Source organism: Schistocerca nitens, chromosome 8, assembly GCF_023898315.1.
Source record: "Schistocerca nitens isolate TAMUIC-IGC-003100 chromosome 8, iqSchNite1.1, whole genome shotgun sequence".
Lineage (NCBI taxonomy): Eukaryota > Metazoa > Arthropoda > Insecta > Orthoptera > Acrididae > Schistocerca > Schistocerca nitens.
In genome coordinates this window covers 213286953-213311722 of record NC_064621.1, presented here as the reverse complement: position 1 = coordinate 213311722, position 24770 = coordinate 213286953, and the positions used below count along the sequence as shown (strand labels likewise).

General features: G+C 45.0%; 1 protein-coding gene across 1 annotated transcript in view; it reads right to left on the bottom strand.

Moving 5' to 3' along the window:
* Positions 1–24270, bottom strand: part of LOC126198702 (transcription factor Adf-1-like) — a 117435-nt gene extending 93165 nt beyond the window's left edge. The window contains exons 1-2 of the mRNA XM_049935202.1: positions 24028–24270; positions 16016–16786 (exon numbers count right to left, since the gene is read on the bottom strand). Coding sequence (XP_049791159.1) covers positions 16016–16786; positions 24028–24160 — 904 coding nt within the window. The 5' untranslated portion in view covers positions 24161–24270. The remainder of the gene's footprint in view (positions 1–16015; positions 16787–24027) is intronic.
* Positions 24271–24770: the final 500 nt, after the last annotated feature.

Below are 24770 nucleotides of genomic sequence, written 5' to 3'. Positions count from 1 at the left end.
ATACAGATGAAAGCCACACTTAAATACTACTTTTCTACATAGTTGCCATTTAAATTAAGGCACTTATCATAGCGATGGACGAGCTTGGAAATTCCTTCGTCGTAAAATTCGGCCGCCTGCGCCTTCAACCACGTAATGACTGTCTTTTGGGACAGAAAAGGTGTGATTTTTGTGGATTTCCTGGAAAGAGGCACTACAATAAACTCTCAAAGGTATTGCCAAACTCTGCACAACCTCAGAAGAGCAATACAAAACAAGCGCAGTGGAAGGTTGGGCTCAAAGATCTTGCTGATTCACCACAACGCCCGGGCCCACACGGCAAATGCCACTCGTGAAGTTCTCGAATCTTTTATGAGGTGCATTCAAGTTCTAAGGCCTCCGATTTTTTTCTCTGGACTGGAAAGAGATAGAAACATGCGCATTGTTTTAAAATGAGGCCGCGTTCATTGTCAATACATCCCAGAGATGGCAGCACCGTACGGCAGATGGAATTTTACCGCCAGCAGCGAGAATGAGAACTGTTTTAAATACTTAAAATGGCGACGTTTTCCTTACTTGAACAGTGTGCAATCATTCGTTTTCTGAATTTGCGTGGTGTGAAACCAATTGAAATTCATCGACAGTTGAAGGAGACATGTGGTGATGGAGTTATGGATGTGTCGAAAGTGCGTTCGTGGGTGCGACTGTTTAATGAAGGCAGAACATCGTGTGACAACAAACCGAAACAACCTCGGGCTCGCACAAGCCGGTCTGACGACATGATCGAGAAAGTGGAGAGAATTGTTTTGGGGGATCGCCGAATGTCTGTTGAACAGATCGCCTCCAGAGTTGGCATTTCCGTGGGTTCTGTGCACACAATCCTGCATGACGACCTGAAAATGCGAAAAGTGTCATCCAGGTGGGTGCCACAAATGCTGACGGACAACCACATGGCTGCCCGTGTGGCATGTTGCCAAGCAATGTTGACGTGCAACGACAGCATGAATGGGACTTTCTTTTCGTCGGTTGTGACAATGGATGAGACGTGGATGCCATTTTTCAATCCAGAAACAAAGCGACAGTCAGCTCAATGGAAGCGCACAGATTCACCGCCACCAAGAAATTTCGGGTAACCGCCAGTGCTGAAAAAATGATGGTGTCCATGTTCTGGGACAGCGAGGGCGTAATCCTTACCCATTGCATTCCAAAGGGAACTACGGTAACAGGTGCATTCTACGAAAATGTTTTGAAGAACAAATTCCTTCCTGCACTGCAACAAAAACGTCCGGGAAGGGCTGCGCGTGTGCTGTTTCACCAAGACAATGCACCCGCACATCGAGCTAACGTTACGCAACAGTTTCTTCATGATAACAACTTTGAAGTGATTCTTCATACTCCCTACTCACCTGACCTGGCTCCTAGTGACTTTTGGCTTTTTCCAACAATGAAAGACACTCTCCGTGGCCGCACATTCACCAGCCGTGCTGCTATTGCCTCAGCGATTTTCCAGTGGTCAAAACAGACTCCTAAAGAAGCTTTCGCCGCTGCCAGGGAATCAGGGTTTCAGCGTTGTGAAAAATGTGTACGTCTGCAGGGTGATTACGTCGAGAAGTAACGCCAGTTTCATCGATTTCGGGTGAGTAGTTAATTAGAAAAAAAAATCGGAGGCCTTAGAACTTGAATGCACCTCGTAAGACGGAGTTGTTTCCTCATCCGCCTTACAGTCCCGACCTGGCACCGAACGACTTCCACTTATTCCCAGCAATGAAGAAGTGGTTGGCTATGCAGCGTTTTGATGACGACACACAGCTTCAAGAAGAGGTAACCGCGTGGCTGAAGGCGCAGGCGGCCGAATTTTACGACGAAGGAATTTCCAAGCTCGTCCATCGCTACGATAAGTGCCTTAATTTAAATGGCAACTACGTAGAAAAGTAGTATTTAAGTGTGGCTTTCATCTGTATATAATAAAAAAAATTTCCAATACTTTATTTGTTTTTAATTCCAAAACGTAATGTTCTTTGTGGATAGCCCTCGTACAATGGCGAGTTAGCAAGATTTAAGGAGTGTTATAGTCTACGCACGAGCCATGGGATGCAACATCTCCGAGATAGCGATGAAGTGGGGATTTTCCCGCACGACCATTTCACTAGTGTACCGTGAATATCAGGTGATGTACTCTTTCCACGGGGGCAATCAATAAACTATTCTGCCGACCAATTTCAATAACAAGTGACAAACAATCAGTTATCTTTAACGGTAATGATAAGGGAAAGGATTAATTCGCTCCAACGCTTCACTTTAGATTTTGCATTTATTGTCACAACCTTCAGTGCAAACCACAGAACAAGCAAGTGTAACAATGACAGAATATTTGCTTTCGTAATATTTGCTATATAACTCAAGAATTACTTAATAAACAATAGGAATCTAAGATTATTCCCTTTTAACAGACAGACATTTAAGACCATAAACGATAAAGAACAACGGTTAATACATTCTATGAACTTGAGCAAGGATCACCTTTTCAGTCTCTGAATGTAGTCAGTAGGTGACGTAGGGGACAATCAGACGTACATTAAATGTTACACCATTAAGGACGATAACTCATTAAGAATTATAACCACAAATTAAAGAAGATTCATTTAAAGCAATTAAAATTTAATGCAAATAAATTAAGTCACGTCTCAGCAAATGTATCAAAACCAAATCTTTCAGTTCTGTACCAATGTTGGATCGTGGAATACGCCGGATTACCGACACAGAAGGCTAAATTTTACCAAACAGCAGTTTCGCCAAACCTAGAACTATCTTAATAGTGTACAATACTCAGATTATTCAGAACTACTCAAATTCGCCTATCTTGGGCATAACGGTGTAGTAGGTAATTAACCAACTATTTCATTCTCCTGGAACATTGAGCGGCAATAGACGCTTGGGCAACTCTTACCCCAGCGTGGCTCGGTAAAGAGGATGGCTCCACCAGGAGGAGAAAACATCTACCCGAACTGGAAAGGGAACTCGTCTAACAAGAGCCACTAGGTTGGACCAAGATCAGTTTGCGATTTTTACTCATTAACCAAAGCTTGCTGGCCAGCGGACGAAAATTACAGAGGCAAAGGTAGCTATTTGTGCTCACAAGAACTGATATCTTCTGCAAATGAGATACCGGCAGAACTACAGCCGTAGTATCAATGCGGGACTCCGGAGCTGAGGAGAGCAAGTCAACAACGGTCTCTACCCAATAGGCCCAACATTTCAGACAGACCGAGCAACCGACATCAGTCGTGGCTAGGCGGATTACCAAATAGAAACTCTATGACTACCTTAAATAAATAGAGCACTTAAATACGAGGGGTACTAAACTCCTTAACACAAGAATAAATACAATAACAACGACTCAAGTTAAATACGCCTACGTACTGAATCACAGCAGATATTGGAGCATTAACATAATCTCGCATTTCAGACATCCATAAAATTAATAGTCTACAGTTCACTCTCTCTCCGCCAGACAGTACATGGTTATTTAACATTTTACAATGTGCTTATCCAAACAGTGACCTACGCCGTCCATGGGAAAACAACGGCTTGCAGAAGGTCCACAGCCAAAATAATTTTTTTTTTCTTTACGTTGCGCGCCTTAAGTAAGTCAGAATGGTGATCAAATGCACGATCACGCACGGGGGCAGTAACACACACGCAAGGCAATTTCCGATCACAAACTCAAAGCAGACAAACGTTGCCACACAGTCATTAATAGTTCCGACAACACCGGGAGATTGGCCCCGCCAGACGACGGCCGTTGCAAAACTAGGTGAAAAATCTTACTTTCAGAGACGATACCACCTTCTGGAGGTTATTGGCAGCTGCAGACGGACTTATTAGCTTTCCCAGCCCATAAACGGAAAGCAAACGTTGTCCACAGATTTACGGCCTCTTGTGTCTTCACGCCCCGGGTTTTTGGGCCCATCCCGACTTAGCATAGCGGAACCGAGCGTCCGGCTGCAGAACGGGCGTCCAGGGCCGAACATTCGTCTCAACTGCCTCCTCCGCCCTGGGCACAACCGGAGGCTCCGCAACGCCCACTAGGAAAGCGCGGAAACTTCAAACATGAGTAAACCAAGTGAAAAACAGGAACCGAGGCAAACGATACCATTCATCAGGGGACCGGTAAAACATCAAATCTCCGGCATCGCTGCAGCCGGAAAAAGAGCCTGCAAGAAAGGGACCAAAGGCGACTGAAGAGAATCGTTCAACGTGACAGAGTGCAACCCTTCCGCAGTTACTGCAGATTTCAGTGCTGGCCCATCAACAAGTGTCAGCGTGCGAACCATTCAACGAAACATCATCGATACAGGCTTTCGGAGCCGAAAGCCCACTCGTGTATCCTTGAAGACTGCATGAAACAAACCTTTACGCCTCGCCTGCGCCCCTCAACACTGACATTGGACTGTAGAGGACTGGACACATGTTGCCTGGTCGGATGAATCCCGTATCAAATTGTATAGAGCAGATGGACGTGCATGGGTATAGAGACAACCTCATGAATCCATGGACCCTGCACATCAGCAGAGGACTCTTCAAGTTGGTGGAGGTCCTGTATGGTGTGGGGCGTGTGCAGTTGGAATGATACGGGACCCCTGATACATCTGGGTACGACTGTGACATATGACACGTACGTAAGCATCCTGTCTCATCAGCTGCATGCGATCATGTCCATTGTGCGTTCCGACGGACTTGGGCAATTCCAGCACGACAATGCGACATCACACACGCCCAGAATTACTACAGAGTGGCTCCAGGAACACTCTTCTCACTTTAAACTCTTCCCCTGGCCACCAAACTCCCCAGACATGAACATTCCCCTCTGCAGGTCTGGGGGTTAGAATAGGCCCAAGGTATTCCTGCCTGTATTAAGAGGCGACTAATAGGAGTCTCACACGTTTCGGCCTTTGTGATGGTCCCCCGTAGGGTTTCACCTCCATTTTTCAAAATTTTCCAGAAGAGTGAGCCATTTGTGTAAGGACGCCTTATATGGTGCACGACATCCATCATGCGCTGAGACCTGTCGCATCCTTCATCGACAAGGATCTGCACTTCTATTCATTCTCCAACTGTTGGGCATAGTCACCATCCTAGGTGCGTATTTTTCCATCAACTGTGAAGTAACGCTTTCTATGCTGACAATGACAATGGACTTGTTTGCTTGGTTGCACCTGATATCCAGCACGGTAGCCAGTCCGTTGTGGTGGGACCGCCATGTACCCTGTTGGTTGTAGCCCCCTGATCACACAGAGATCGCTCTGCTGATGCCTGCGCCGTTAACTCTCCATATATGCCAAGGGGTAGATGCCCGTCCCCCTGGGGCATCGGGACTCCTGGCAGTGGCCATCCTACCAGGTGGCCTTTGCTGCGGCTGGGTGGCGCCCGTGGGGAGGGCTCCTGGTTGGAGTGGGTGGCATCAGGGTGGATGACACACGATAAAGCGTAGTACATCATCTCTTGCTGGTGGTCAAACACCAGCAGTCTCTAAGCGTCCACGGGTTCAATTCGATGCACAGAAGTATGACCCCAAATTGTTCTCCTTCCTGGCCACACTATGGGAGAAACATCAGGCTAAGGATGGCAGCGGCTCTTATTCACTTAGGTACCTTGTATGTTCGAGAGCTGATGGGGAATCTTTCATGACGATGAAGCCTCAGTTTTTTGTTGAGCATTTAGAGGACAAGTTTGGGGAGGTGGAGGGCTTATCCTAAATGAGATCTGGGTCAGTCTTGATCAAAACAGCATCCTCTGTCCAGTCACGGGCGTTAATCGCTTGTTACAAGCTGGGGGATGTTTCTGTAACCATTATGCCCCATAAGAGCTTAAATATGGTTCAGGGTATCATATTTCACAGCGACCTTCTTTTGCAGTCCGACGATGAGCTGCGCGCCAATTTACAACAGCGAGGTGTACATTTCGCTCAGCGTGTCCACCGGGGTCTGACAAATAATCAGGTTGCCACTGGTGCCTTCATCTTGGCCTTCAAGGGTGATACATTACCTGAGAAGGTCAAGGTGATGGTCTGCTGCTGTGATGTAAAACCCTATATCCCTCCCCCAGTGTGGTGCTTTAACTGTTGGAATGTCAGCCAGATGTTTTCCCACTGTACTTCCAGCGTCGCATGTCGAGATTGTGGATGCCCATCACATCCCAATATTCCATGTGCCCCGCCTCCCATCTGTGTCAACTGTGGAGAGCATAATTCGTCTTGCTCGCCAGATTGCAGGATTCTCCAGAAAGAAAGGAAAATCATGGAGTACAAGACCCTGGACCGACTGACCTACACTGAGGCTAAGAGGAACTTTGAACGCCTACATCCTGTACGCATGACATCGTCTTACGCAGCTGCTACAACAGTTCTAGCCCCATCAGCTCCGCCAACCCCAGTCACCTCTCAGAGCCAGAAGACCCCGCTTGATGGTGGGGGACACTTCCCTCTCTGTTGCTCCTGCACCAGTTACGTCAGGAGCAACACCCATCCCACCATTGGGGACATCTGTCCCCACTTCTAAGCCGGAAAAGCGTACAATTTCTTTGGCTGCTCTCACCAGGGAGGGGTCCCTTGGGTCACTCCCTTCCTGGGTTTCTGCTGTGGGAAAGATGACACCCACCAGTGGCTGAATAGCCCAAAAGCAGCTGGTTGCAGGGCTTCACACTCACCCTCAGTCCCAGAGACTGAATCAGTGAAGTCCTCCCGGCTAGAGAAACCCAACGAACAGCGAGAGAAATTCAAAAAGAAGGTCCCCAAGACCAATAGAATTGTGGTGACACCCACACCACGACTACCTCCAAGCTCTGCATCTGCAGTTGAAGTGGAGATTCTGGCGTCTGCTGAGGACCTAGATCTCGCCGGGCCCTCAGACAAAACGGATATAGACTGCTCAGGCAAAAAGTCGGTGGCAGCAGATGACCCTGAGGCGTAAACTGCCTCATTGAATGTTCCATGCCTTCCCAGTCTCATGATGACGTCATCCTCCAGTGGAATTGCGGCGGTTTTTTCCACCACCTGGCTGATCTACGGCAACTGTTACGCTTTACACCTGCTTCCTGCATTGCCTTCCAGGAAACCTGGTTTCCGGCAATGGGGACCCCTGCCCTCAGTGGCTATAGGGGAACCATAGCGACTGTAATTGAGTGTCAGGTGGAGTTTGCGTTTAAGTCCTAAACTCAGTCCGTAGTGAACTTGTGTCCCTTCAAACCCCTCTTGAAGCTGTGGCTGTCAGAATAAGGATGATACAGGAAATAACTGCCTGTAATGTAATGTAATCTTCTTCCAGATGGTCTAGTATCCATGAATATATTAACTGTACTGATTGATCAACTCCCTAAACCATTCCTAATTTTGGGAGATTTTAACGCCCATAACCTCTTGTGGGGTGGCACCGTGCTTACTGGCCGAGGCAGAAATGTCGAAACTTTACTGTCTCAGTTCGACCTCTGACTTAAATACTGGGTCTGCCACGCAATTCAGTGTGGCTCGAGGTAGGTACTTAGTCATTGATTTATCAATTTGCAGCCCATGACTTCTCCCATCTATCCACTGGTGAGCACATGACGACCTGTGTGGTAGTGACCACTTCCCCATCTTCCTGTCACTGCCCTGGCGTCAAGACCATGGACTCCTGCCCAGATGGGCTTCAAACAAGGTGGACTGTGAAACTTTCACCTCTGCTGTCACCGTTGAATCTCGCCCCCCCCCCTCCCACCCCCCAACCACACATGAGAACATCGATGTGATGGTTGAGCAGGTGACTACAACAATCGTTTCTGTGGCAGAAAACACGATCCCTCGCTCTTTAGGATGCCCCCAGCGAAAGACAGTCCCTTGATGGTAGCCAGAAGTCATTGAAGCAATTGAGGAGCGTTGGCGAGCTTTACAGTTGCTTAAGCTGCACCCTTCCCTGGAGCACCTCATAGCTTTCAAACAGCTCCTTGCTCGCGTTCGCCAACTTATCAAACGACGGTAGCAGGAGTGTTGGGAGAGATATGTCTCGACCATTGGGTGCCATACGTCACCTTCCCAAGTCTGGGAAAAGATCAAACGTGTTTTTGGGTACCAGTCCCAAACAGGTGTTCTCAGTGTTAACATAAATGGTGTGTTATCTACCGACGCAAACACGATTGCCAAGCACTTTGCTGAGCACTGTTCTCGAGCCTCAGCATTGGAGAATTACCCGCCAGCCTTTCACACTCTCAAACAGCGGCTGGAACGGAAAGTCCTCTCATTTACCACAGACCACAGTGAATCCTATAACGCCCTATTTACATAGTGGGAGCTCCTCAGTGCCCTTGCACATTGCTCCAACACAGCTCCTGGACCAGATCAGATCCATAGTCAGAAGATTAAACATTGCTCATCTGACTACAAGCGACATCTCCTCGTCACTTTCAGATGGATCTGGTGTGAAGGCGTCTTTCCATCGCAATGGCGGGAGAGCCCCATGATTCCGGTGCTCAAACCTGGTAAAAACCCAATTGATGTGGATAGCTATCGTCCCATCAGCCTGACCAACGTTTTTTGTAAGCTGCTGGAACATATGGTGTGTTGGCAGTTGGGTTGGGTCCTGTAGTCATGTGGCCTACTGGGTCCATATCAGGGCGGCTTACACCAGGGTCGCTCTGCCACTGATAATCTTGTGTCCCTAGAGTCTGCCATCCAAACAGCCATTTCCAGACGCCAACACCTGGTTGCCATCTTTTTTGATTTACGAAAAGCGTATGACTCGACCTGGCGACATCATATCTCTGCCACATTATACGAGTGGGGTCTTTGAGGCCAACTCCCGATTTTTATCCAGAATTTTCTGTTGCTTCGTACTTTCCGTGGCCAAGTTGGTGCCTCCCATAGTTCACCCCATATCCAGTAGAATGGGGTCCCACAGGGCTTTGTATTGAGCGTCTCACTATTTTTAGTGGCCATTAATGGTCTAGCAGCAGCTGTTGGGCCGTCCGTCTCACCTTCTCTGTATGCAGACGACTTCTGCATTTCGCACTGCTCCACCAGTACTGGTGTTGCTGAGCAGCGCCTACAGGCAGCTATCCGCAGGGTGCAATCATAGGCTCTAGCCCACGGATTCCAGTTTTCGGCCGCAAAGTCGTGTGTTATGAACTTCTGTCGACGTCGTACCTTTCATCCAGAACCAGAACTTCACCTTAATGACGATCCACTCACTGTAGTGGAGACATATCGATTCTTAGGACTGGTTTTCGACGCCCTATTGACTTGTCTTCCTCACCTTCGTTAACTTAAGCGGAAGTGCTGGCAGCACCTCTATTCCCTCCGCTGCCTGAGCAACATCAACTGGGGTGCAGATCGCTCTACGCTGCTGCAGCTCTACAGAGTCCTTGTTCAATCCCGCCTTGACTATGGGAGTCTGGTTTATGGTTCGGCAGCGCCCTCAGCATTGCGTTTACTCGACCCAGTGCACCACTGTGGCGTTCGCCTAATGACGGGAGCTTTTAGGACGACTCCAGTGACGAGCGTCCTTGTGGGAGCCGGAGTGTCTCCATTGCAATGCCTCCATTGCAGGTTAGGCATGCACAACAGCTGGCCAGTTACGTAGCACACATTCGTAGTTCCCCTGCACATCCGAATCACCGTCTCCTTTTCCCACCCACGGCGGTTCATCTCCCGCATCTGTGGCCCAGGTCACGGCTTCCAATTGCATTTTGTGTCCGATCCCTACTTTCTGAACTGCAGTCCTTGCCTTTACCGCCTATACTTGAGGTCCATTCACGTACACCTCCATGGTGTACACCTAGGCCCCAGCCTCGCCTGCACCTTTCATGTGGCTGTAAGGACTCAGTTAACCACGTGGCTCACCCCTGCCACTTTTTCTCGCTTCTTGACATGTACCAAGGCCACGAGGTGGTTTACACCGATGACTCGATAGCTGATGCTCACGTCGGCTCCTGTTACTGTGCTGTACGTCTTCTTTCTTTTCTTCTCTCCGTTGAGTAATTATTGTACCGGGAACAAGGTACCAATGACCTCGCAGTTTGGTCCCTCCCTCCCTCCCCCCCTTCTTTTAAACCAACCAACCCACCCTGTCAAGAGTGCGTAGGAGGGAGCGATAGAGGCAGTGGGATTTGCACAGGAAGAGGACAGCCCATGGAGGGAGAGTCGGACATCTACATCTACAACTACATTTATACTCCGCAAGCCACCCAACGGTGTGTGGCGGAGGACACTTTACGTGCCACTGTCATTACCTCCCTTTTCTGTTCCAGTCGCGTATGGTTCACGGGAAGAACGACTGTCTGAAAGCCTCCGTGCGCGCTCGAATCTCTCTAATTTTACATTCGTGATCTCCTCGGGAGGTATAAGTAGGGGGAAGCAATATATTCGATACCTCATCCAGAAACGCACCCTCTCGAAACCTGGCGAGCAAGCTACACCGCGATGCAGAGCGCCTCTCTTGCAGAGTCTGCCACTTGAGTTTGCTAAACATCTCCGTAACGCTATCACGGTTACCAAATAACCCTGTGACGAAACGTGCCGCTCTTCTTTGGATCTTCTTATCTCCTCCGTCAACCCGATCTGGTACGGATCCCACACTGATGAGCAATACTCAAGTATAGGTCGAACGAGTATTTCGTAAGCCACCTCCTTTGTTGATGGACTACATTTTCTAAGGACTCTCCCAATGAATCTCAACCTGGTACCCGCCTTACCACCAAGTAATTTTATATGATCATTCCACTTCAAATCGTTCCGCACGCATACTCCCAAATATTTTACAGAAGTAACTGCTACCAATGTTTGTTCCGCTATCATATAATCATACAATAAAGGATCCTTCTTTCTATGTATTCGCAGTACATTACATTTGTCTATGTTAAGGGTCAGTTGCCACTCCCTGCACCAAGTGCCTATCCGCTGCAGATCTTCCTGCGTTTCGCTACAATTTTCTAATGCTGCAACTTCTCTGTATACTACAGCATCATCCGCGAAAAGCCGCATGGAACTTCCGACACTATCTACTAGGTCATTTATATATATTGTGAAACGCAATGGTCCCATAACACTCCCCTGTGGCACGCCAGAGGTTACTTTAACGTCTGTAGACGTCTCTCCATTGATAACAACATGCTGTGTTCTGTTTGCTAAAAACTCTTCTATCCAGTCACACAGATGGTGTGATATTCCGTAGGCTCTTACTTTGTTTATCAGGCGACAGTGCGGAACTGTATCGAACGCCTTCCGGAAGTCAAGGAAAATAGCATCTATCTGGGAGCCTGTATCTAGTATTTTCTGGGTCTCATGAACAAATAAAGCGAGTTGGGTCTCACACGATCGCTGTTTCCGGAATCCATGTTGATTCCAACAGAGTAGATCCTGGGTTTCCAAAAACGACATGATACGCGAGCAAAAAACATGTTCTAAAATTCTACGGTGGGGTTGGATGGTTTTAGTGGGAACATGGGCTCCACGGCGTCAGTAATGGCCTTGTGAAGGAAGGACGAGGCGTGGGTGATGTCAGGACAGTGGTAGGTAAGAAGGTGGCTTTCAACCTGGGTGGCGGTGGATTCCCAGTAGGCACTCCAGTTGGTGCGACGGTAGTCATGGACTACCTTGGGAGGGGGTGCAGGGCAGGGAGCTAGGGGTGGACAGTGAGGATATTTGATGGTGAGAAGGACGGGGTGTGGTCGCTACCTGTGGGGTCAAGGATGTTTATGGCGATACGCCCAAGGAGATTGACAGATGCAATGACAGGATTGGGGGTGCTGTTGCTTTCGGGACGAGTGTGCTGAGGAAGAGGAACAAGGTCACCATGGATCGTGGGGAGGAACTGATGCCACTGCCGAAGGGTGGCAGAGGAGCGTCGGTGGATGTTGATGTTGGCTACAATCACATAGGTGGAGAAGGTGCGATGAATGTGGGAGATGAAGTCCTAGGGGATCGGAGCAGTGGAGCGGACGTAGATGGTGCTGCAGGTGACTAGGGTGGTTGTCATCCTTAATGTAGTTTATAACTATTTATTTTTATAACGGACCACGTATCGAATATTTAATGATCTCACGAGGTTGAACTATGTCACGATCTTCACTTGTAGACTGTAAAGTTGGTTCTGCATGCCATGTAATGTAAACACTGGCATCTTGTACCTATTGCAAAGTAATGTAACATTTCCACTACCTTGTTCCCTGACATACTGTAGATTACATGGTGCAGACTTTGATGCCTCTGTGACGGTCTTTGACGATCGTTTTACTTATGTTTATGTTGGTAGCTCCTTAGGCACAGTGAAACGAAGTATAAACCTGTGGTTTGGTCATCTGTTGTACTTCACAGCCTTATCCTGTTAATAAGTCACGCAAGTCGCCAGCCACTTAACACATCTCCGGCCGCGGTGGCCGTGCGGTTCTGGCGCTTCAGTCTGGAACCGCGTGACCGCTACGGTCGCAGGTTCGAATCCTGCCTCGGGCATGGCTCATGTGACGTCCTTAGGTTAGTTAGGTTTAAGTAGTTCTAAGTTCTAGAGGACTGATGACCTCAGATGTTAAGTCCCATAATGCTCAGAGCCATTTTTGAACTTAACACATCGCAAAAATGTTCTCACTTTTTCTTATGAAACATCAGGTTTATATAACTGAAGATATATGCACAAGTTAGAACTGTGCCATTTCCAGCAGCCCACCCCTGACCACATGGTGTAGAGGTATGAAATAACAAGAAGGAAGAAAAAAGAACCGAAGTCAGATGAATTTTAGATGTATAACTAAGAAAAAAATCTTTTAATCTACACGTTAATTTTATTCTTTGCACTACTTTTCTGCTATTTTTATTTTTACTGTATGGCTAGTTTGCAGTGTGTTCATTTATTCCAGATGTAACACTTGGAAATAGCTTAACGCTGAGATCTACACTACAGGCCATTAAAATTACTACACCAAGAAGAAATGCAGATGATAAGCGGGTATAAATTGGACAAATATATTATACTAGAACTGACATGTGATTACATTTTCACGCAATTTGAGAGCATCGATCCTGAGAAATCAGTATCCAGAACAACCACTTCTGGTCATAATAACGGCCTTCATATGCCTGGGCATTGAGTCAAACAGAGCGTGGATGGCGTGTACAGGTACAGCTGCCCATGCAGCTTCAACATCATACCACAGTTCATCAAAAGTAGTGACTGGAGTATTCTGACGAGCCAGTTGCTCGGCCACCATTGACCAGACGTTTTCAATTGGTGAGAGATATGGAGAATGTGCTGGCCAGGGTAGCAGTCGAACATTTTCTGAATCCAGAAAGGCCCGTACAGGACCTGCAACATGCGGTCGTGCATTATTCTCCTGAAATGTAGGGTTTTCCAGGGATCGAATGAAAGGTAGAGCCACGGGTCGTAACGCATCTGAAATGCAACGTCCACTGTTCAAAATGCCGTCAATGCGAACATCAGGTGACCGAGATGTGTAACCAATGGCACCCCATACCACCACGCCGGGTGATACGCCAGTATGGCGATGACGAATACACGCTTCCAATGTGCGTTCACCGCGATGTCGCCAAACACGGATACGACCATCATGATGTTGTAAACAGAACCTGGATTCATCCGAAAAAATGACGTTTTGCCATTCGTGCACCCAGGTTCGTCGTTGAGTACACCATCGCAAGCGGTCCTGTCTGTGACGCAGCGTCAAGGGTAACCGCAGCCATGGTCTCCGAGCTGATAGTCCATGCTGCTGCAAACGTCGTCGAATTGTTGGTGCAGATGGTTGTTGTCATGCAAACGTCCCCGTCTGTTGACTCAGGGATCGAGACGTGACTGCACGATCCGTCACAGCCATGCGGATAAGATGCCTGTCATCTCGACTGCTAGTGATACGAGGCCCTTGGAATCCAGCACGGCGTTCCGTATTAACCTCCTGAACCCACCGATTCCATATTCTGCTAAAAGTCATTGGATCTCAACCAAAGCGAGCAGCAATGTCGCGATACGATAAACCGCAATCGCGATAGGCTACAATCCGGCCTTTATCAAAGTCGGAAACGTGATGGTACGCATTTCTCTTCCTTACACGAGGCATCACAACAACTTTTCACCGAGCAACGCCGGTCAATTGCTGTTTGTGTATGGGAAATCGGTTGTAAACTTTCCTCATGTCACCGGCCGAAGTGGCCGTGCGGTTAAAGGCGCTGCAGTCTGGAACCGCAAGACCGCTACGGTCGCAGGTTCGAATCCTGCCTCGGGCATGGATGTTTGTGATGTCCTTAGGTTAGTTAGGTTTAACTAGTTCTAAGTTCTAGGGGACTAATGACCTCAGCAGTTGAGTCCCATAGTGCTCAGAGCCATTTGAACCATTTCCTCATGTCAGCACGTTGTAGGTGTCGCCACTGACACCAACCTTGTGTGAATGCTCTGAAAATCTAATCATTTGCATATCACAGCATCCTCTTCCTGTCCGTTAAATTTCGCATCTGTAGCACGTCATCTTAGTGATGTAGCAATTTTAATGGCCAGTAGTTCAAAAATGGTTCAAATGGCTCTGAGGACTATGGGACTCAACTGCTGTGGTCATAAGTCCCCTAGAACTTAGAACTACTTAAACCTAACTAACCTAAGGACATTACACACATCCATGCCCGAGGCAGGATTCGAACCTGCGACCGTAGCGGTCGTGCAGTTCCAGACTGTAGCGCCTTTAACCGCTCGGCCACTGCGGCCGGCAATGGCCAGTAGTGTAGATCGTGTAATAAAGCACATCATGCAAATAGCGCTCGTATCTTTCCGTAAGTTTTATATGACTGTGGCTCCACACGAAGGAAAAAAAATCACTCTGTGTAACGCTGCCTCACTGACCTGTCAAGGCGGGCTGCAAAGATGAGACGCAGGCCCGTGAGGTGACGCAGGGGGGCTCACGCCAAATTCCTCACGGCAGCGTGAGTCACGGCGACAATCATCGCAAGTTGGATCGCAGTTTGCTGAGGAACTTTGGCTCTGGCAGAGATGGCGACTACTTCTGCTATGTTAATAGATATAAGTTCAGAATCGGTGTGTTACATCGCTTTGATGAAACAAAAAGCAGAAAAAAGTGCCTACATGAAAAGAAGACTAAGTCATGGGGAATTCGCTTTAACTAAGGAGTTTGATGATGAAAAATTCACGAACTATTTTAGATTAAACCGTGATCAATTCCAAGAAGTGCATGGTCTCATCAAGAATGAAATTGACAGACAGGGATGCAACGCTACAAGGCCGATTGGAACCAAGGAGAAACTAGCTGTGTTTTTAAGGCAAGCTATTATGATTAACATATATCTCTATATGTAAAAATGTTCTGTTGGTTTGTGTATAGCCACTAACCTCCGAAAGCTCTTGATCGATTGCTTTGAAATTTTGACACAACATTTACACGCGCGTAGTCCAGTGCAACGTTGTGTCCAAATTTCAGAGCATTGGAACTAGGGTTACCATATATCCAAATGAAGTAACCGAGGGTATTACAGTCTTTATGTGAACGCAATGGCTTAATTTTTTAAATATATAAATATAAAAGCATATTTCTCGCTTCCTCGAACTTTCTGAAGTAACTATTCCTTGGATTAATTGTTTTCATAGATTTGAGAACATGTGAGGTCTTTATATGATATAAAAGGCACTGTCCTGATTGACTCATAACGCCCAGTCGAAACCACTGACGATAGTGTAGGATGTATACACATTTCCCATCCGTATTTAGCAACTGCAGAAGTATAGCCGGGTCCGCTAGTTGCCTATACTTCTGTATGCAATATAATATTGCCATCACCAATGGCAGAGGGTAACAGTTTAGCGTTCATAGAAAGCTCTTTACTGAATAAACATAATAATATTCAAATGGCCAAAATATTCTGTAATAACACACAAATACCGTCTGTACAGCAAATTTAAATAGCAAAATTTTTACTAACATTCAGTTTTCAGCGAAATTATTAATAAGTGTGAGCAAATCATGCCGATTTAAGGCCGTAGTTGAAGTGCTTTTTGAAACTCACCACCATCTTGTGTAGTAAGCGATGGACTGTTGGAATGTAAAGAATGGGATGGAGTTGATGAACTAGAGTAGGGTGGTCTGGGGGATTGGTTACTGTACGGGGACAACTCGTGATATGATGGCCGTTGAACTGTGTTGGACTGTTTAGTTCTCACAGGAATGTTCAGCAACGAGGCCTCCATTTCTGTAACCACACGGAAAATGTCATTTCTGATGACATGCTGAGATGACACTGGCATGCATCTGGTCATCTGGTACATTGACATGAAGAAGTGGTACAGAGGATCACTTGGAGCACTCGTTTGTGCCAACAGATTTCTTCTTTCTTCTGATCTCGATCTTCTTCGTTCTTCATGTTGTTCAATGCTTCGTTTGAGTAATCCAGCAGCAGTGTCTTTCTTAATTTTTTTTGCAGATGTCGGTTCTTGTGGCGGAGGTGACATTTCAGGAAGTGCCCGTGATTGAAGTTCGTCCCGAACACTTCTGATTACCTGCTGCATGTTGAGTGATTTCTCACCCTTGTCGACTACATCAGTTGGACTATCAGTGACACAATTTTTTGATGTGGTTTCATTATCATCAGTGTATTCGTTTAGGTTCCCTTTTCGTGTTTTACTGGCCATATATGGTTGTAGAAATCCCATCTGCTTTTGAAATTTCCATTCTTTAAGCGATTCAGCTGGTGCCCCACTTTTCATGGATTTTTGCTGTCTTCTGAGAGCATCTCTCAGCGAATGTCTCAATTTCTCCCACAACGCTTTCGCTTCAACACCTGCAACAACGATGTCAAAAGAGCATCTCGCTATGTCAATTATTCACTTTTTAATTAAAAAATAAAACAAATACAGCTACAAATCTATCACTCCCTTTTTAATTTTTTTCTTTTATGTTCTAGGTATTTGGCGACAGGAAACAGATACAGAACTATTGCATACAGCTACAGAATGTGCATACAGCTACAGAATGGGAGAAAGAACGGTCGCTAACATCGTATCGGATGTATCTCAAGCTGTATGGAAACTAATGCAACCAATATTTATGCCAGAACCCACAAAAGAACAGTGGGAATCAATCGCAGCTGGTTTCCAACGAAGATGGCAATTCCCAGACTGCATTGGCGCCATTGATGGGAAACATGTTGTAATAAGAAAACCTGGTAAAACTGCATCCCCCTATTTCAATTATAAATACACTTTCTCCATCGTGCTAATGTCTACCGTAGACTACGAGAATAAATTCATTACTATTGATGTTGGGTCACAAGGGAGGTTCAGTGATGGAAGCATTTTCAATACAAGCGTTTTGGTGAAAAGAATGATGAAACACACTTTACAGCTTCCGTCACCTGCAGCACTACCTCCAATACAGGAGGCAATGCCATTCGTATTTGTAGGCGATGACGCATTCCCTTTATGTGAGAATTTGATGCGACCTTATCCAAAACGAAGCGTCACTGACCATTATGAAAACAAAGTGTTCAACTATAGACTGTCAAGAGCACGCCAGACGGCAGAGTGCGGTTTTGGTATACTTGTTTCGCGTTTTCGAGTTTTTCGAACACCATTTGAAATTAAAGTACATAGTGTTTTCAGTCCCCCTATGAACCATGGACCTTGCCGTTGGTGGGGAGGCTTGCATGCCTCAACGATACAGATAGCCGTACTGAAGGTGCAACCACAACGGAGGGGTATCTGTTGAGAGGCCAAACAAATGCGTGGTTCTGAAGAGGGGCAGCAGCCTTTTCAGTAGTTGCAGGGGCAACAGTCTGGATGATTGACTGACCTGGCCTTGTAACATTTACCAAAACGGCCTTGCTGCTGTGGTACTGCGAACGGCTGAAAGCGAGGGGAAACTACAGCCGTAATTTTTCCCGAGGGCATGATGCTTTACTGTATGGTTAAATGATGATGGCGTTCTCTTGGGTAAAATATTCTGGAGGTAAAATAGTCCCCCATTCGGATCTCCGGGCGTGGACTGCTCATGAGGACGTCGTTATCAGGAGAAAGAAAACTGGCGTTCTGCGGATTGGAGCGTGGAATGTCAGAGCCCTTAATCGGGCAGGTAGGTTAGAAAATTTAAAAAGGGAAATGGATAGGTTAAAGTTAGATATAGTGGGAATTAGTGAAGTTCGGTGGCAGGAGGAACAAGACTTTTGGTCAGGTGAATACAGGGTTATAAATACAAAATCAAATAAGGGTAATGCAGGAGTAGGTTTAATAATGATTAAAAAAATAGGAGTACTGGTAAGCTACTACAAACAGCATAGTGAACGCATTATTGTGGCCAAGATAGACATGAAGCCCACACCTACTACAGTAGTACAAGTTTATATGCCAACTAGCTCTGCAGATGATGAAGAAATTGTTGAAATGTATGATGAGATAAAAGAATTTATTCAGGTAGTGAAGGGAGACGAAAATTTAATAGTCATGGGTGACTGGAATTCAACAGTAGGAAAAGGAAGAGAAGGAGACGTAGTAGGTGAGTATGGATTGGGGCTACGAAATGAAAGAGGAAGCCGTCTGGTAGAATTTTGCTCAGAGCATAACTTAATCACAGCTAACAGTTGGTTCAACACTCATGAAAGAAGGTTGTATACATGGAAGAGGCCTGGAGCTACTGGAAGGTTTCAGATAGATTATATAATGGTAAGACAGAGATTTAGGAGCCAGATTTTAAACTGTAAGACATTTCTAGGGGCAGATGTGGACTCTGACCACAATCTATTGGTTATGAACTGTAGATTAAAACTGAAGAACCTGCCAAAAGGTGGGAATTTAAGGAGATGGGACCTGGATAAACTGACTAAACCAGAGGTTGTACAGAGTTTCAGGGAGAGCATTAGGGAACGATTGACAGGAATGGGGGATAGAAATACAGTAGAAGAAGAATGGGTAGCTCTCAGGGATGAAGTAGTGAAGGCAGCAGAGGATCAAGCAGGTAAAAAGACGAGGGCTAGTAGAAATCCTTGGGTAACAGAAGAGATACTGAATTTAATTTATGAAAGGAGAAAATACAAAAATGCAGTAAATGAAGCAGGCAAAAAGGAATACAAACGTCTCAAAAATAAGATCGACAGGAAGTGCAAAATGGCTAAGCAGGGATGGCTAGAGGACAAATGTAAGGAGGTAGAGGCTTATCTCACGAGGGGTGAGATAGATACTGCCTACAGGAAAATTAAAGAGACCTTTGGAGAAAAGAGAACCACTTGCATGAATATCAAGAGCTCAGATGGAAACCCAGTTCTAATCAAAGAGGGGAAAGCAGAAAGGTGGAAGGAGTATATAGAGGATCTATACAAGGGCGATGTACTTAAGGACAATATAATGGAAATGGAAGAGGATTTACATGAAGATGAAATGGGAGATATTATACTGCTTGAAGAGTTTGACAGAGCACTGCAAGACCTGAGTCGAAACAAGGCCCCAGGAATAGACAACATTCCATCAGAACTACTGACGGCCTTGGGAGAGCCATTCCTGACAAAATTCTACCATCTGGTGAGCAAGATGTATGAGACAGGCGAAATACCCTCAGACTTCAAGAAGAATATAATAATTCCAATCCCAAGGAAAGCAGATGTTGACAGATGTGAAAATTACCGAACTATCAGTTTAATAAGTCACAGCTGCAATATACTAACACGAATTCTTTACAGACGAAAGAAAAAACTGGTAGAAGCTGACCTCGGGGAAGATCAGTTTGGACTCCGTAGAAATGTTGGAACACGTGAGGCAATACTGACCCTACGACTTATCTTAGAAGAAAGATTAAGGAAAGGCAAACCTACGTTTTTAGCATTTGTAGACTTAGAGAAAGCTTTTGACAATGTTGACTGGAATACTCTCTTCCAAATTCTGAAGGTGGCAGGGGTAAAATACAGGGAGCGAAAGGCTATTTACAATTTGTATAGAAAGCTGATGGAAGTTATAAGAGTTGAGGGACATGAAAGGGAAGCAGTGGTTGGGAAGGGAGTGAGACAGGGTTGTAGCCTCTCCCCGATGCTATTCAATCTGAATATTGAGCAAGCAATAAAGAAACAAAAGAAAACTTCGGAGTAGGTATTAAAATCCAGGGAGAAGAAATAAGAACTTTGAGGTTCGCCGATGACATTGTAATTCTGTCAGAGACAGCAAAGGACTTGGAAGAGCAGCTGAACGGAATGGACAGTATCTTGAAAGGAGAACGTCAACAAAAGCAAAACGAGGATAATGAAATGTAGTCGAATTAAGTCGGGTGATGCTGAGGGAATTAGATTAGGAAATGAGACACTTAAAGTAGTGAAGGAGTTTTGCTATTTGGGGAGCAAAATAACTGATGATGGTCGAAGTAGAGAAAATATAAAATGTAGACTGGCAATGGCAAGGAAAGCGTTTCTGAAGAAGAGAAATTTGTTAACATTGAGTATTGATTTAAGTGTCAGGAAGTCGTTTCTGAAAGTATTTGTATGGAGTGTAGCCATGTATGGAAGTGAAACATGGACGATAAATAGTTTAGACAAGAAGAGAATAGAAGCTTTCGAAATGTCGTGCTACAGAAGAATGCTGAAGATTAGATAGGTAGATCACATAACTAATGAGGAGGTATTGAATAGAATTGGGGAGAAGAGGAGTTTGTGGCACAACTTGACTAGAAGAAGGGATCGGTTGGTAGGACATGTTCTGAGGCATCAAGGGATCACCAATTTAGTACTGGAGGGCAGCGTGGAGGGTAAAAATCTAAGAGGGAGACCAAGAGATGAATACACTAAGCAGATTCAGAAGGATGTAGGTTGCAGTAGATACTGGGAGATGAAGAAGCTTGCACAGGATAGAGTAGCATGGAGAGCTGCATGAAACCAGTCTCAGGACTGAAGACAACAACAACATCAACAACAACAGTGTTATTAGTGTTGTGAAGGCAGCTTGTGTGTTGCACAACTATTTTATTACGTCTAAAGCTGAAATAAGTGGAGACGACACTATGGAGGATTACAATCAAATGTAACACGAAGTTCACAGAAAGCTTTCACAATTCGACAGAACTTCACTACATACTTTAGCACTGCAGGAATGGTTCCTTGGCAAAGGGAAAGTGTCTCGAATGGAAAGTACTGAGAAACTAAGAATATCCAAACAGTTACGACATAATGTTTCAAATACATGAATTAATTCATAACATTTATGTCATGCTTCTATTTTGTGAAACAATACATTGCTACATGTTAATTGCGATGAATGTCTTTATGTTGGGATCAATATTAATTTAAAAAATTAATTCATTTACTCGAAAAATGTTATTATAATCCATCCCGTACAGCCTGCAAATTGAACCACCTTACACTAACACCACCAATTTCCAAACCTCACCCATGGACATGCCTTTCATATCGCTAGGCATGCTACAATTGGGCCACGTAAACACACAGTACCTACTGCCCCAGTGTAACGATTGTACAGCATATGCGCCGACTACGTGGATGTGCCAGTGCTGGAGCAACCACAAACATGCTGCGCCCACAAAATTTTTAGTTTGATAAAAATATAATGAATATTTCTCACTTGCCTTTATAAAAAGTAGAGAACTATTATAACACTGAGATAGAAGTTAAAATTTCTTACCTCTAAACAATGTCTTTTTTTTCCAGAAGCGTTTGTGCATAGCATGGAATCCCTTCTTTTCGGCTTGCTTTCATTTCCTGGTAAGTGATACGCTACAAGACACCTGATTCCATTCGTCAACAGTTGTTTTTAAATATGTCCTATGGACTCGCATTCGGGAGGACGACGGTTCAATCCCGCGTCCGGCCATCCTGATTTAGGTTTTCCGTGATTTCCCTAAATCACTCCAGGCAAATGCCGGGATGGTTCCTCTGAAAGGGCACGGCCGACTTCCTTCCCCATCCTTCCCTAATCCGATGAGACCGATGACCACGCTGTCTGGTCTCCTTCCCCAAAACCAACCAACCAATATGTCCTTGCCAATATTGAGCAATAATAAAGAATAATCCGAGATACAAAGAAGCCGATTGCTATTATTTTTAAACATAACAGCGGTGTCGTTTAAGATTTCAGTGCAATTGTGTTCACCTAATCTGGATTGTTATCGTTTTGTTTGTTGAGACCATTGTTTGAAGTAGAGATGGGCAAACTGAAACATGTAACTGTTTCGAAACAAATAAAACATTACAATGTAATGTTTCGATATGCTGTTTCGAAACAGTGAAACAGTTTGTGTTTTGTAATTTAATAAACCTACACATTTTATCATCTTGAATGTCTATTGTATAAGTATGTCTATATAAGCATAAAAGAGGTGCGAGAGCGCTAATCATATCGCAGAAAGTATGAAACTATCATTTAGGCGTCTTGGCAGTTTCGTATTTCATGCAGCAAATGCGCTGCTTTCGTGTCGTGTGACTTTCATACTTTTCAATTGGCTGAGGACAGCCATAGCTGAAGACAGAAGAACCACCACGTACGGAACTGGAGGTGGGAACAAACTACAGAAACAGCGGATATGCTACTGGGATTCCCACATTCCGTTAGTATGGGTAATATACCCATCCTGCTAATTTCCGTGCATACAAAGGGAATTATTGTGGATAATAGGCACAGTGACTATAGACTTACAAATAATGCCAAATAATTCGAATACATAACAAAATATAACAAAAAAAATTTGCCTTTCAAGGTGTTTCGAACCGTTACTATAAATTCACCATGCTTCCCAACCCTTCCCGTTCACCATTACACTATCAGTGATATGTGAAACAGATTGCATGCAATTATACCTACATCAAATTTATATATATGTCTAATAACTGTCACTCTACGCCTTTTTTTATTCAAAATGTTGTACGCTTACTTGCGATTCTTAGTATGACTACTGGACATGAACAGAGAAGCGTATGTTATAAAAAAGTGTAATTTAACTGAATGATTTTCACATATTTATTATTTTGAATGTGAATAGTATGCGTTGTTTTATTATTTGGTTAGTGTTTATAAAGCAGATGTCACGCCATTTCGGAATAGGACAGTCAGCTAGAAACGAAGCTTTATTTTCGGATATCTTAAGCTTCATGCCATTGCTTGTCAAAAAGATTTCGACACTCTTGAAAGTGTTTCACGAAGTGGTATGTTGTGTTTCAGTACCTGTGCCGAGCCCGAATCTCGTCCGACACAGAGCGGAATGAAACATCACTGTTTCGATACAATTAGTTCGTTCCAAGCACAGGTGGACTGAAACAGCCTTATTTTGAAACAATGATACAGTTTCTGTGTCTGGCTCGAGATCGAATCTGGTCCGGTTATCCGAGACAGGGGCGGAATGAAACACCACTGTTTCGAAACAATGAACCACAGCCGTTCCGAAACACTGAAACAGTTCCACGTATCGATACACTGTATCGAAACATAGAAACAGTGGCCAAGTGTAGTTTGAAGGATACCGGAGCTTTTATTGTTGACTGACGTGGTTGTAAGCCCTGATGTGGGAGAGATTTTTATTAAATTTTGTTTTTTAGATGTTTAACGAAGTTTGGTAAGAGTGGCTGGCTAGCTGTCTGGCTACAGGTTCTCACGCCGGAGAAGGCACGAGCAGGACCATATGGCGCGAGTCAGAAGGGGCAGAGTAGCTGGTGAGAAAAGCCCTTGCTGTCGCCGGGGCTACTGTATATATATAGCGACAAGTGGGCAAATTTCATTGTTAGCAATTAACAGAATCCGTATTTTCGCATACAGACATTAGCAGAAACGGAATCCTATTAGTCATCAGGAGTATTCAACAACAAATCAATTTAAACAGTGCTCATAGAACTTTGTGTCATTCTCAAAGACGTGGTTAAATCCACCTATTCCGTTTTTACTGGTAGATATGGAGGGCTACACGCTAGTAAGGAATGGTATTGTAAGGAACCTAGGCATCTTTTTTATAAACATTTAACCAGGACAGAGCACATCACGAAAATTTGCTACATAGTTTTAACAATGTCAATGTAGAATGTTAACAAAGAATTACAATGCAACTTACCATTTCGTATGTCCGTTTCCTTGGCCACTTCCTCCCACTTCTCTGCTTTCAGCTTCGTTTTCAAGTAATCTTTATGGCTTGTATCATACAGAACTTTGCGAACACGTACGGCTTCAATTAGCTTTTCCTCCATTTCGAACTATCAACAGCCAGAACCACCGTGAACCTCGCAGTAAACTGCGTAGAGGAGACTGCGGTCCGCAGGGTCACCGAGCGCAGGAACTGCGTCACGTCACGCTGCGCTCTAACGTGCGCAGCACGATTCAGTTGTGTGGTTCGCAAAAACTCACCGTGAGTCACGCTGCGTCACCGCACGGACCTGCGTCTCATCTTGCGGCCAGCCTTGACTGTGGCGCCACGCAGTTTTTAAGCAGAGCTTTGCATAGTTGACAGCGTATCCAGGCACGACTATCGACACGGTGTAAGGAAAACCGTGGTTAATTCGAGCAAGTGACTCATTTCCATTGAACAATGGTGCAATGCCGATGATTAGATTAGATTAATACTTGTTCCATAGATCATGAATACGACACTTCGTAATGATGTGGAACGTGTCAGGTTAATAAAAGATGTCTGTACAAGATATTACATTACACAAAAGATTGCATGACACTAATGTTTAAGTTGTTGTTGTTGTTTTCCCCTTAATTTATATCAAAAAATTCAGCGAATGAGTAGAAGGAGTTGTCATCTAGAAATTCTTTTAATTTATTTTTAAATGTTGGTTGGCTATCTGTCAGGCT